The sequence below is a fragment of the Cygnus olor genome, chromosome 2 (genome assembly GCF_009769625.2).
Source record: "Cygnus olor isolate bCygOlo1 chromosome 2, bCygOlo1.pri.v2, whole genome shotgun sequence".
NCBI classification, from domain to species: Eukaryota; Metazoa; Chordata; class Aves; order Anseriformes; family Anatidae; genus Cygnus; species Cygnus olor.
The window spans coordinates 91,891,725-91,904,757 of NC_049170.1; the positions used below are offsets into that span (position 1 = coordinate 91,891,725).

At 38.2% G+C, this 13,033-nt stretch overlaps 1 protein-coding gene across 3 annotated transcripts in view; it reads right to left on the reverse strand.

Annotated features, from left to right (window-relative positions):
- The window catches only part of MOCOS (molybdenum cofactor sulfurase), a 233,051-nt gene that overhangs the window by 30,661 nt on the left and 189,357 nt on the right, over positions 1–13,033 (reverse strand). For all 3 annotated transcript variants that reach the window (XM_040549017.1, XM_040549018.1, XM_040549019.1), the window contains 2 exons: positions 9,345–9,461; positions 6,053–6,499 (listed from right to left, as the gene is read on the reverse strand). In XM_040549017.1, coding sequence (XP_040404951.1) covers positions 6,053–6,499; positions 9,345–9,461 — 564 coding nt within the window. The remainder of the gene's footprint in view (positions 1–6,052; positions 6,500–9,344; positions 9,462–13,033) is intronic.

Consider the following 13,033-nt stretch of genomic DNA (forward strand, 5'->3'; position numbering starts at 1 on the left):
AAAAAAATAGAGTAGATATGTATTTTATCTACCTACTTGATTTATAATACCTTTTGGCAATTTTTGAAGTGATCATGGAAAAAAAAATGCCAGTCAAAATTGGAATCCTTATGTCTGATACTGTCATCTGAAAACGTGTTGTCCAAGCACCTCAAACCATTGGTACCTAAAGGATGTGAACCTCTGCCCTGTCTTTTAGGAGAATACTTATAGGTCAAAGACTGCAATATCAGCTGAAGTGCAGACTTTTGCCCTTGCTAGAAATTATCCTTCAGAGATGCCAGTGTTGTTTGGTTATCCTGTATAATTAGATTTCAAAATGCATTTTGAACAGCTGGTGATCATCTAAGAGCTGCAAGAATTTCCTGCTAACAAATCTCCTTTCCAAAACAGAAGATCACTAATCAGTAATATGTCCTCCCATGGATCCAACAGATCATTACAGGATTTGCAAGACACAACGAACAGAATAAACAAAAAGAGCAGAAAAATACAGAAAGAGCCCAAACACAGTGATTCCTAGCTCCCAATTACAACATTCAATTGTTTTGCTTCCACTTTAGGACAGCAATTTTATTCAGGAGACAATTTAGGTGTATGCTTACCCTTCACTGAAGACAAGGGTTTTTATGAACAAAATAAAACTTTCTGTTTAATCAGATATTTGGATAATTCTTACAAGCTCATAGGCACTATGGGGAAAGCTTAGCTAACGAGGTAGCAGATATTTGGAAATAATCAGCACCTTCCATTTAAAATACCTCTGGTAGGTCCAAAATACTGGCTAGTAACTCCAAGCTCCACTCTGAGATTCAGCACACAACTATAGGTGTTGAGTCCATTTTTCCCCTTCCTCTGGGTGTCTGCTGTTGTAAAAAGAATAATACCTAAATGTGCCCAGCAGTAAGTTCCTTTCCTCTCACGGATATCCCTAGTACACAGTCTAGTGCCCTACTTTCTCCCCACATTTCAACTTACTGTACTGCACGTTTGCTCCAATAAATAAAATTGCAACAACCAAATAACTGTGTACCCTGCCTTGGACAGAGAGTCACAGTTGATCATGAAATAATCAGAGCTGTTTTGCTGCTAATACAGATACTGGAGATAAGTGCAGAAGAAAATAAAAATTTCTATTCTCATTAGCATTTAAGCTCGCGACCTGTGAGGACCCTCTCCCACCAGTGTTTGAAAGAGACTGAAGAGATTGTTCAAGGATTGCAAGCAATTTAGAGCAGTTCAGAGTCTGCCTGCTCTGCTTTCATCTGAGACATGAGAAGAGTGAGTCGATTCAGCTCCCTTGGATTACGTCTGAGATGTCTGCCCCGGGCCAGCAGATATGACACAGGCTGCAAAGAAGATCCGCATCCTGGTGGACCAGCAGCAGGAGGAAAGGCAGGGCACTCAAACAGCACTAAACATCTACATTCAGGCAATAGTGAAGCAAAGCAGCCAGTGAAGCTTACCGCAAAGTAAAATAAAGCAGGGTAGCTTCCATCACAGTGAGCAATACTGTATTGCACTGATTCCTTAAAGCTGCCTGACCATCTCCTGCTACAGACACAAGTTAGAAGGGGGAGGACAGACAGAAAGCAGGGACACCATGATTTTACTGACATATGCTTGCATACACCTTCTTTCCCAGCAGGACGGGTGGGCTAATCATCCAACATAAGGTCTTCTCTACCTGTCATCAGCAAGGACCACTGCATAGAGCACAACCAGTACATGCTGTTCTACCTTCTTTAGCAATTTTTCTTCTTGTAATGTAAAAACATCCACTGCAAAACCATGGTTTTGTTTTTTCGATGGGGATTTTTCTTTGAAATACTTTGGGCTGCATTTTTCCATAGTTCCCTGTAATGTCATCATGAAGGCTAACACAATTTTCGAACACATTAAAGCAATCACTGAACAGCTTTTAAATTATGCAAGTTTAAAAATGTTAGCGGTCTTACACATAATTTAACTACTGATCACTAAGAATTTGCATTGTATTTTGAATTAAAAGCTAATTTGTCTTCTGTGTTGAGCTGCAATTTTTATCCTCTGAAATCTACTGCAAGAGTAATAAAGTTATTAATGTTTAAAGTCCTAACCTCTTTCACTGGGCACAGTGCACTAAGTAATTATGCAAAATTCATTGACATAAGAGATGTTCATGTTTAAAAATGCATGTTTAAAACATGTTTTTATGCTGGAAAAGAAGAAAAATGTGGTCAGGGACACAGGCTACTCCTCTTTTCTGCTTCTCCACGTTTAATAAAATAATTGTAGGGAAATTAAAGCACATTTAAGATATTCAGCTAGAATATTCTACCCTCTGCTTCCTAAGCCATATGTAGAAAATCCATGTAACATCACTGAACAGTCAGTCCTGTGGCCATGACCACTTGATGAAACATACATGCTGTAGGAGCTAACCAACCTGCAGTAAGCTGAAGACCTTAATGCTTCATCCTCCCAGCTGCCAAAGCACACTCGTCACTCTCATTTTCTCGGGAAGTCAAGTACCTCCTGCACTAAAACACTTAGAATAGACTAGAGAAATCAGAGTTTAGGTAAAGAGATTATGTGACTCTAAAGTGAAGATCAAACAGCTGTGAGCTTGTACTCGTGTCCTCATCAAGTCTGTCCTCCTGCCACTAATCAAGTCATCTGCCCTGCAGCCACCAAGTCAACGGGTAGACTTCACTGGCAGATGGACGAGGTCCTGCACACACGGTTAGGTGAAATCTTCCACTCCACATTTTATTTTAGGCAAATGCAAGTGATCATGTACTTCCCAATACAGCTCATTTGCTACACACGCGGAAGGTCTGACTTACCGTATGAGCCGGAGGCCTGCACTTGAACTTACAAATCTATGAGATTCTGATCTCAAGAATCCAAGTACAAGATGAATGAATTTATTGCAGCCTAATACGTAAACCACTTTCAAATTTTCACATCAACTAGCTTACAGCTACCTTCTAACTGATAAAAATGGAGATAAAAGTTTAATAGGGAAAATATTTTTCTTAGCTTTCCAACAGCTACAAAGCATTTAAATGTATTTTATATTAAAACCATGAAACTGAATTTTAATTCTTGGTTTCTAACTGAAGACCATGGGAACCACAAGTGACATGATAATTACTTCAGAAGTTTATGAGTTTACCAAAGTAAGGGGGTAATAGAATATTAAGTGTGAAGTCTGTATGACAAGGACGCCTAAGAGAGTGACAAAGTAATATTCTTCTGTTGGAATCAGTCTTTTCATGATAAAGCCTAGAGATCCTGCGATAATCAACTACATAGTGCTGTGGATGGTGACGTAATCTGCAGTTAGTGGATTTGTGTTCTGGTAGTAGTAGCTTTCCGTTCTACTCTTAGATGCTGAGAAGAGACCAACACACTTCTTGACTGAGAATGAGACTAACTGCCTTTGAGTTTTAGTGCTCATTACAAATGGTGGGCTGTGAGTTGCCATATTTATCTCTTTTATGGGCAAACAATGAGAATGACAGATCTTTCACACGCTGGTTCTAGACATATGACAGGTCTAGAAGTGCCACTCAAACATCTGGGAACAGAAATTGAAGAATGCCTGATGGACAGGAAGAAGATCACATAACCAAACACATTTGCATCGAGGATTAACTTCAATATTGAAAATCATATAATGTTCCAATATACTTTTGACTGCACTTCCTGGCCTGCTCTCTTTATGCATTGAAAGCCCATTTTTCATCATATCTGTTAGGTCAACTTTCATTGTTCTTTCATATGCAGTCATGTATCTTCTATGGACTAAGTGAAAACGCACAAAACATGTTCTTTACTGAATGTTATTTATAGTGAAGTTCCAGTCCCTTCCAATATCATACACTAAAACTAATATATATTTCATTGTCTATTACTCTTTGGTTGTACAGGCTCTGACAGTGCTTAGCTATTGGGTTCTGACATGGTTGATGCTTTGTTATCAGAAAGTGTCAAACCAGAATACAGTAGACTCCGAAAATGTTTCTAGGCATGCAAAACTAAATCTCACAATATAGTTGCAATTTTAATGTCCGTATTTTAGTTATTGAAATCATCCACTGTTAACTGTTGCCTTTTCAATCCAATTTACCTTTGATTCACAGAATCATATAATCATAGAATTATGGCTGGAAAAGACCTGTAAGATCATCTAGTCCAACCTTTAACCTAGTATTAAAGTCCAAGACTAAACCATGCTACTAAGTTCTATACCTACATGTTTCTTGAAGACCTCCAGGGATGGTGACTCAACCACTTCCCTGGGCGGCCTGTTCCAATGCTGCAAAGCCCTTTCAGTAAAGAAATTTCTCGTAATATCCAACCTTAACCTCCCGGTTATCCAACCCATTCCTTTTGTTTTATCCAACCTATTCCTCCTGTAGTAAACGGAAAGAGACAGAAATATCCAGCAACAATTCATTTTCCTACTGCAGATGCCTATTTTATGATAAGATGAATTAGCAGGTATCCATCTCTCACTTCTTAAAGAATAATATCTACCTTCAGAGGGATAAGGTCAGGTAAGATGAACTCTGCTTTCACCATGGGTCCATTACCTGGGACAAGAAGTATGCATGAAGAATGGGGATTTCCCCCTCCATATAAAACTCCAGTTCTGTCTGCCAGTGAGTGCCAGGTTTATATGCATTTATCAACTAGGGTAGTTTACCCACAGAGCTTGAAGAGAGGAAAACTAGCTTAGTTTGTGGGAAAACATAAGCTGTCTTTTATGCTGAAGTATGTCTTACCTGCTCCTGGATACAATCACTTCAAAGCCTTCCTAGCACTGAATGTTGTGGTATGTATCTCGTAACATTGGCCTGCATGTGAAAAATAGAATTTAACCCCAAAGGGACCTGAATACTGCTAGAGTATATTTCAGCAGCTTCTGTAGAGAGCTTCTGTAATAAAACTATAATAACTGGAACACTTAAATAGAGGTTAAAACATTCTCACAAGAAAAGTGGGATTACTTTGATTTTCTAAACAGTTTGATTTAGTGGGAGGTTAATAAGGGATGAAAAGTTATTTGTTCAGGTCTCATGTAATGCTCAAGATTGTGCCTCTGAATTAAAAACATTATAAGCAAAACCAAGTTTAAAAATGTAGATGTTTTGTTGACCATGCAATAATACCCTTTGCTTCAACTCCCCAGATTCTTTTTGCATTAAGAAAAATAAATAAATAAATCACAACCAAATCAGTTGAGAAACAATATTTTAAATGCAGATGATTTGTCACTGGATTTGACCCCAATTTTCATTCAGATGTGAGAGAGTGACCTAGACCAGCAAGTTTTCATAGGGAAAGTTATACTGTTATTGACATTCATTAAATCACTTGCCAATATGGTACTAAGCAGAGTCACATTCTAGGTCATGTGTGGACCATACACCTATTTCATCATGCATTATTTAAAAAAAAAAAAAGTCACAGCTAAGGTGACGATATTATTAGCTTGGCAAAAAAGCAATTAAAATCTTCAAAGAGTGAACTTTCAAACAGTGCAGCAACACTTAAATGTCATATTTCCGTTGCAAATGTATTTTTAATGATAACATTTCTTTGTAATGTAAATCAGCCTCCTCTCAATTATAACATGTTAATCAAGTTATTTCTCAATTGCTGCCTACCCATCAATGCCTTCAAGTCCATCACATGTCATTCTGTGAAAGCATACTAATTACTTGATTATATTTTAGTCAAGTTTTGCAAATCCAACTGTTTTATTTTTTTATTTTTTTTCAAGACTGCATATTATGTGCAGATTTGTCTGTTGGGGGGGAAGGGGAGAGCTGAAGACACATCTCATTCCTGTAACTTCAATCTAATTGAAAAACTTTCAAAGTGCCTTACCATGTAAGACTTGATCCTAGGAATTGGAGTAAAGGAAAAAATGGTTATCCATATACTATTTCCTAATATCTCATATACATGTTACTCCTGGTTGACATCTTCAACAGGGATAAGCAAAAAAAACAAACAAGTTTGGGATGAATATTTAAGAATATATTAAAACATATACCTCAAATGCAGAGCAGGATTTGATTGGGTAGAGGTAAATGTTGGTGACAGTAATGGGGTTCCCATCTCTTCTATACGTTGGCACCGCAGTCTCAGAAATAGTTGCCCTTATGCTTTCTGACTCAGACTCCGATGGCTGCCAGTCAACAGTCTTCATTGTCACAGATGAATTATTTCCAAGTTCTCTGTCTGAGATGTGCGTTCTTGAAGACAATTCATCTGCATTCTTAAAGTAAGTGCAATCATCTGGGACAGGCTCTGTCATCAGCTTTGTAACAGAGGACTGGAAGGGAATCTCAGTGTCTGACCTGGAGAACCTGGTGGCTACGATGAATTTCAAAAAAGTCTGTGCATCTTCAAAAGAAGACATGTAGCCAAAGGATATTCTCACAGAACCAGTGGGACGTCCATCAATTAGGTCTATATCATCTCCACAGACATGGCCAGCCTAGTTTGAAATAGGAAGAAAAACAGAGCTCTTATGACAGACCTTCTTACTTTACACAGTTATTCAAGAGTCTGTTAATTCTAACCGAAAAACTGTTTTCAGAAATACACATTTAACCCATGAATACGAAGAGAAAATGGAGAAAAAAATCCCAACTGTCTTATTACCTTCTCAAGCTGGGAAGAAGATTGTTTTGAGATGCTTGCCCTATTCTACCTTAAGGCAAGAGAGACCTTTCAAAAACTTATGTTAAGAATCAGAAAAAGTTTGCACATGCCAGAACGACCTATTAGCAAGGGCAGTCCCTGCATTAGTTCAGTGAGATTTAAAATCGGATATTACATTCAGATAGGTGAACAAACCACTAGACTTCTTGATATTTGCTGTCAGAACAGTTCCATTTTATACAATCAATGGCTTACTCATGGTTTGTGTTAAACAGTCCAATGGATAGCTGTACGGCTAAGAATTGGTCTGGGACATTTAGCAAAGCAGAGACTTGAATATAGAACTTGAACATCCAAAGCGAGTTCCCTCATCACTGTGATATCCAGTAAATCTGTCTTGCTGATCCAGTCAACGTGTTGCTTTCAGGACAGACGGAAGTAGCCTTCCCCCTAACATCTCTTCCTTTGAAAAACACAGGTTTCAGCTCATGGTAAAGCTTTGTTGAAAAATTTGTCCCTCAAATACCCTAACAGTGGCCTCCAATACCCTTATATTTGATGTATCTTTCATACAGCACTCCCCAGAAAACTCCCTGGAGTTGGAGCAGAAGCTTCTCCTTCAATTGAGTAGGTCAGTGAGTGCTGCCACTCACCTCTAGCGAGATAAGCCAGAAACTCCCTTTGATCACCTACCTAACATTAGCTCACCAATGGACACGAGATTTAGTTCTAAGTCAACACCCTTATTCCTTTAAATACAGCAGCTGTTTTTTTTTCCCCTCAGAATTTCATTTATGTATGCATTTCTGTTAAATAAAAATGGAAGTGTGAATAGATTATTTACATGAGGGCTTTTTAAAGCAAGAAATGTCACAGTTCAGTGAACACAGGTCCCATTTTTTCCAGGAGAAATAAAAAAAAACTATGTCAAAGCATGCAATGCAGTAGCAAATATTGTAATGCACTGGAACATAGCTTTTATTTGTGACAATAGAGCAGAAGCAACATTTACAAAATTAGGTTGTATCTGTTAATATACGTGGAACACTTCTGCCAAGTATTGATTGATTGACTGATGAGAGAGGTTCCTGCTGTGCAAATAAGTAAATGAGTTCCTACCAAACATCTTAAGAAAACTAACCACAATTCTCCAGTGACCCTTGACGATAGAAGGTCCTCCCTCACAAGCACTTTGAACATGGAAATCTTAATCAGGGAAGGAAGAATACAGTCAGCACACTGGCAAACACAAAGTACATATGCAAGTAATATGAAAAAAGATGTCTTCCCCCTACAAAGTAATGTTGTCAATAACTCATCTAGATCTTTCCAAAGGACTGGCAAGAATGTCTCAAAATAGAAACTGGTTGAATGTACTACTACATCATACCACTTGTGGCAGATGAAATGTCTGTAATTTCGGCTTTTGTGTTTAGCCTATTCTGGTTAAAATGTCGAGCTTTATTAACATGATATAGACCTATATGAGGCCACCCACTCCTTAGCAAAATCTTCCTCATGTGAGAAGAAACAAGATTAGTGTACCTGGCCATTTGGTATTTTGTGCTTTAAGAGAAGAGAAAAGCTTTTTTCCTTTCTCTAATTATCCTGGGGAACCTGCACCCCCTTGAAAATTCAAGCATCATTCACCTGCTCTTAAGCAGACTATTCATGAGTAAACTATGGACACGGAGCTTTACATAGTAAATGAAACCACCATTTTGCCATGGAAGGTATTAAAGAGCTCTCCCCCTTTAAGATCTTGTGCTATCAGTCTTGCATATAAATGCGCTTGCAAAAGTTATCTAAATGCCTCTGTGAAATTACAAGGGAGCTATAATATCTATACAGCCATTGTATTTTATTCTCTTTTGAGGAATACCATTAATAAAGTTTTTAATTGTTCTGTATTAATTTACTGTAATTTCAAAATCTGACAAATATGCAGATGTGAAGCCTCCCCCACCTCACTGTAATACATCCTGCTACACATCTTTTAATAAAATGATTTATGGAAAATATTAGTCATCTAGAAAGCAGTCTTTACGTTCATGTTCTACCAGTCTAACACACCAATAATCTAAGTAGAAGTCATCTAAATTTACATCACTGTCAGAGATTCACTGTGTATTCTCATTTATTGTTTCTTGTCCAGTTTGTGTATGCCTTTTAAACTGTAATGTCCAAAAGTAATAATGAATAAGTACTATTAAAGATACTTAAGGAACAACATGAGATGAATTGTCTGGGAACTTCTGTTCTGCAGGAAGGCTGGATTTCATGTAATCCCAAATTAGACCAAGAAGCCACAATTTCATATTTTCCAATGAAATAAAAACAACCTACTCTGCTTTGGGTCCATCGAATGATTTTGTTTCAACACCTCATTTCTGTGTATCAAATTTAAATTCAATTATTTCTTTACCATGGTAATTAAGTTGAAAAATCAGGGAAAGAAAATTAAACCTACCTTCATTTATGATACACCTCCTTTATTCTTTACTATTTCATTTTTTTGTTGTTGTTGGATATAGGTAGGACCAGATTTTCTTTTCTCCCCTTCAAACCTCCCATCCCCCAGGAAATTCAGAATTGATAGCCAGAAGATGTCTTCTGGGTCATGGAATCTAGATATTTTCCATGGTCAATATATCACATAATCTCATTCAGAAACTAACCTGCAGGTTCCTTTGGATGTCCTCATCGCTTATACCCAAATGCATCTGGCAGGCTCCTGTGTTACAGAAGCAACCTGTGCGCACATGTATGTTGTGGAGGCTGGCCATCTTTTCCACCTTTCCGATTCACAGACATAAGAGAAGAACAAAAGGCAGACATTTTAAAGTTGTGGTGAAAAACATACAGTGTTTTAAAGGTACAAATCAATTGGAGGTAAATTACCTCTCTAAATTATTAACGACTGACTGTAGCTTTCAGCATTCCCATTCACACTGAGGATTTTTCAGCCTTGTTATTTCAGCTAAAAGAAAACAGTAAAGGAAGCAGATAATTATATTGGTGTTGAGAGAGGGCACAGAGTACACACAGTAACACACACACACACGGAGAGTTGTTCAGTTTAGGCCCTGATCCTGTTAACGCCAGCCCACGTGCTTACTTTTAAACTTGTGCTCTTACACCAGTAGTGCTAATTATAGGCTTGTAGTTAAGTGCAATCCAGGGTCTGGACTGAACCGTCACCTACAACCATCACCTACAAGGTGAAGAGAGAGGCCTGGGACATCTCTTCAGCTAGCTGAAGGAAACCTCATCCACTTGTTTTCCTGGTGTTGTGCTTTTCTGTATTATACCATTTCTTTATCATTCACTAAATAATGAATGGGCATAAATACAGTAATTGATGACAAGCTGGCATGAATGAATTTATGTGAAGGAACAAAAAGGCTGTGCAAAGAATGGAGTCATGCGTCTATACACATCTCGGAAGGAGATGCAGATATGCGTGCACTGGGAGGGTGGCACTGGCTGGGTGGCCATGCAGAGAAGAGATGCAGATTGTCACGGTTTCATAGCACAGCTAGGAAACAAGGGAAGCACACCGTGGGGATCCTCTTAGCACAGCTCAGAAACCATGGAAGCACACTGCAGGGATATGAACACTCTTTATGTTGATTTGAAAAAGCAACAACAGATGGTGCTAAGGATAACTGAGCAGGTATAGATACAACCAGTTATTTCTTTCACGATAAATGATGAACAAGCCTGGTCAAGACTGGGAGAAAGGACAGAAGGTCAGAAAGGTAGCACAAAACCTGGTACATCCTATCCCTACTGCAGACTTTCAGAACAACCTCACACGTACTGCGGTAATCTCTCTGTGCTTTACCTCCTCTTCTGCAAAATGGGGAACCTGGAGCTCTAAAAATACACACCTTACAATTTGAGGGAACTCAGGTATGCCGGCAACGCTGTCCTCCTCTCAGGGAGCTAAGACTCAGCTACGTGCAGAATAACAGCTCAGTCCAAAGGTCCAGGAACAGAAGTGCTGATCATTTCTAAACCAGTCATTTCCCTAGCTGTGAGACCAAGCTTTTGCTGCCTGAGATATCGATGGAAACATTCAACGTAGTGTTAAACTGTTGGCTTTCATCTTTTTTAAACACAAATTCTTTTTGTATTGGATACTAGCAAGCACTTTCTGTATCATCCCGATCTCAGCCCACCTTCTGTCTCACATCTTCTGACATCATCAGACATCTGGTGTCAGCCTTCTGAGTTTGCTTGTGTGAGCTACCAAACACCTTTAATTTCTTTGTCTCAGCTGCTTGGTTTAGCTCTGCTAAAAGAAGTTCAAAGAGCATTCACTTATTTTTTTTTCCTTTTACTCTTTTTTTTCCTCCCTGTGTTGGACACAAGGTACTCCACACAAAAATGTGCTGTGTACAACAGAAGAAATCCTACACTGTTACAGTGCACAAGTTACCAAAGTTCATACTTAAATGTGTCCTGCCCCATTAGTTCAAAATGGTTCACCACTCAAATGGAGATACAACCAAAATAACTCTATATATCCAGACTTGGAAAGAAGAGAAACGAATCCGACCCAAGATGCCTATTCATGACTAATGCTTTGGAGAATAAACCGTGCTCAAAGCATGTTTCTCACATCAAAGTTATAGTTAAAGGCATCTGTTGAGAAAGATTGTTGTGGTGTCATTAACTTTGTGTTGTCAGAAGACTTCAGTCTGGGAACAGTGACATTTTCTTGACTTCTTTTTTCATTTAGATGAGAAAAGTTGTCATCCTGACACAACACGGTTTGTCATGGTGCTTGTGACTCGTGGGTGGATCTATCGTTCTGTTAATGATGACAAGCAAGGCTAAAATCATGACAGATATTTCACTACTGAATTTGTACACTGTTTGGATTTATTTACTCAGTATACATAAAGCTTTAAAATATATCTTTTTATTTCTATTATTTTTTTAAGAAAGATTGCTGGGCAGCCTTGATTATCCAAGTGTATGCAATGTAATGAAGTTTCCATGACCCAGCTTCAAGGAATTGTTAACAGGATTTTTTTTTAATCTTTTACATTTCGTCAAATAAATTATTACTGTGCTTTAATGAAGGCCCTGAAATTTCATTCTAGCCTTGCCTAGCGTTAAGAAGTGAAATATGTGACATGACCCAATACCCTTTCTTCAATAACACTTTTAACTGTGATATATATTAATCTGTACAGTAGACAAAGATTATTAATACATAAAAATGCATGAACATTAGGGGAATATAAGGAAATATGGTTCAGAAGAACAAAGATGAATTAGCCATAAGCTTTAGAATTAATCAATTTCCGTTATCACCACTCTGAAGCTTAAAAAAGCATAGTAGGCGCCCTGCTGATCTCGGTGATGTGATGCACACTTTTGCACTGAAAGCAATGAAACCATGTAAAGCATCAGCACATGCAGCACTGCCAATCTATCCATCCCTTGAATGCATGCTTGACTTTCCCTTGGACATATGCTTCTCTGTCTTCTTTAGCTTCACCCTAGAAATATGCTGCTTGGGGAGTTAATTTAATCTCTCTCCACAGTGTTACCACATAGCTAAACAAATAGAACATAAAACATCTGTTGCAGTTATTTCAATGAAGAGAAGCTTATTTAAATAAAGCACATCTTTTAAACTGCCGTAAGAAGCAATAATGGGAATGGAGCTCAGGGTTATGAAATACATCGTGCCACTTGCAGCTCTGTCTGGGGCTGACTTTTGGGAGCCAGGAACATATTCATCAATGAAGGCAGAGAAGCATGAATGGTACTAATGGTAAGTACACAGCTTTGTGTACTCAGATCATCAGCTTTGGTGGTTCCCTGGGTCTGACATTGGGAACCATTGTGCCTTGACCTTTCAGAGCTTAAAGACTACAATTAAACTGCAAAATGCATACGAAGAAATCTTACAGCATTTTTACCTATTTCAGTCAGTGAGGACATGGTAATTAAGCCATCACAACATCTTGGAGTCTCTTCTGTCCCTCAGAGTCCCTTGGTATTCATTACTTTTTCTGAAGCTGTCTACAGCGGGCCAAGCCCTGCAGGCTGCTTCACACCCCAACACCTCTCATGTCAGATCATCCTGACTTTTGACAAGCAAAAGGTGCTTTTCACACTTCCAGGCTTTGGTCTTTGAGTTTAATAAACACACATGAATAAAGTCCATCTAAAAAAGTGTTCTAAAGTACTTCTTTTTTTTCAGACAGAATTCATTTTTTAAGCACAGTTGCCATCCTCAGCAAGTCAGCCTTTAGTGTTGCTGGATTGACCAAACACTTACATATTTATTTATTTATTTATTAATATATTTATTTATTTATTTTATAGTGCTCTATCTAAGAAA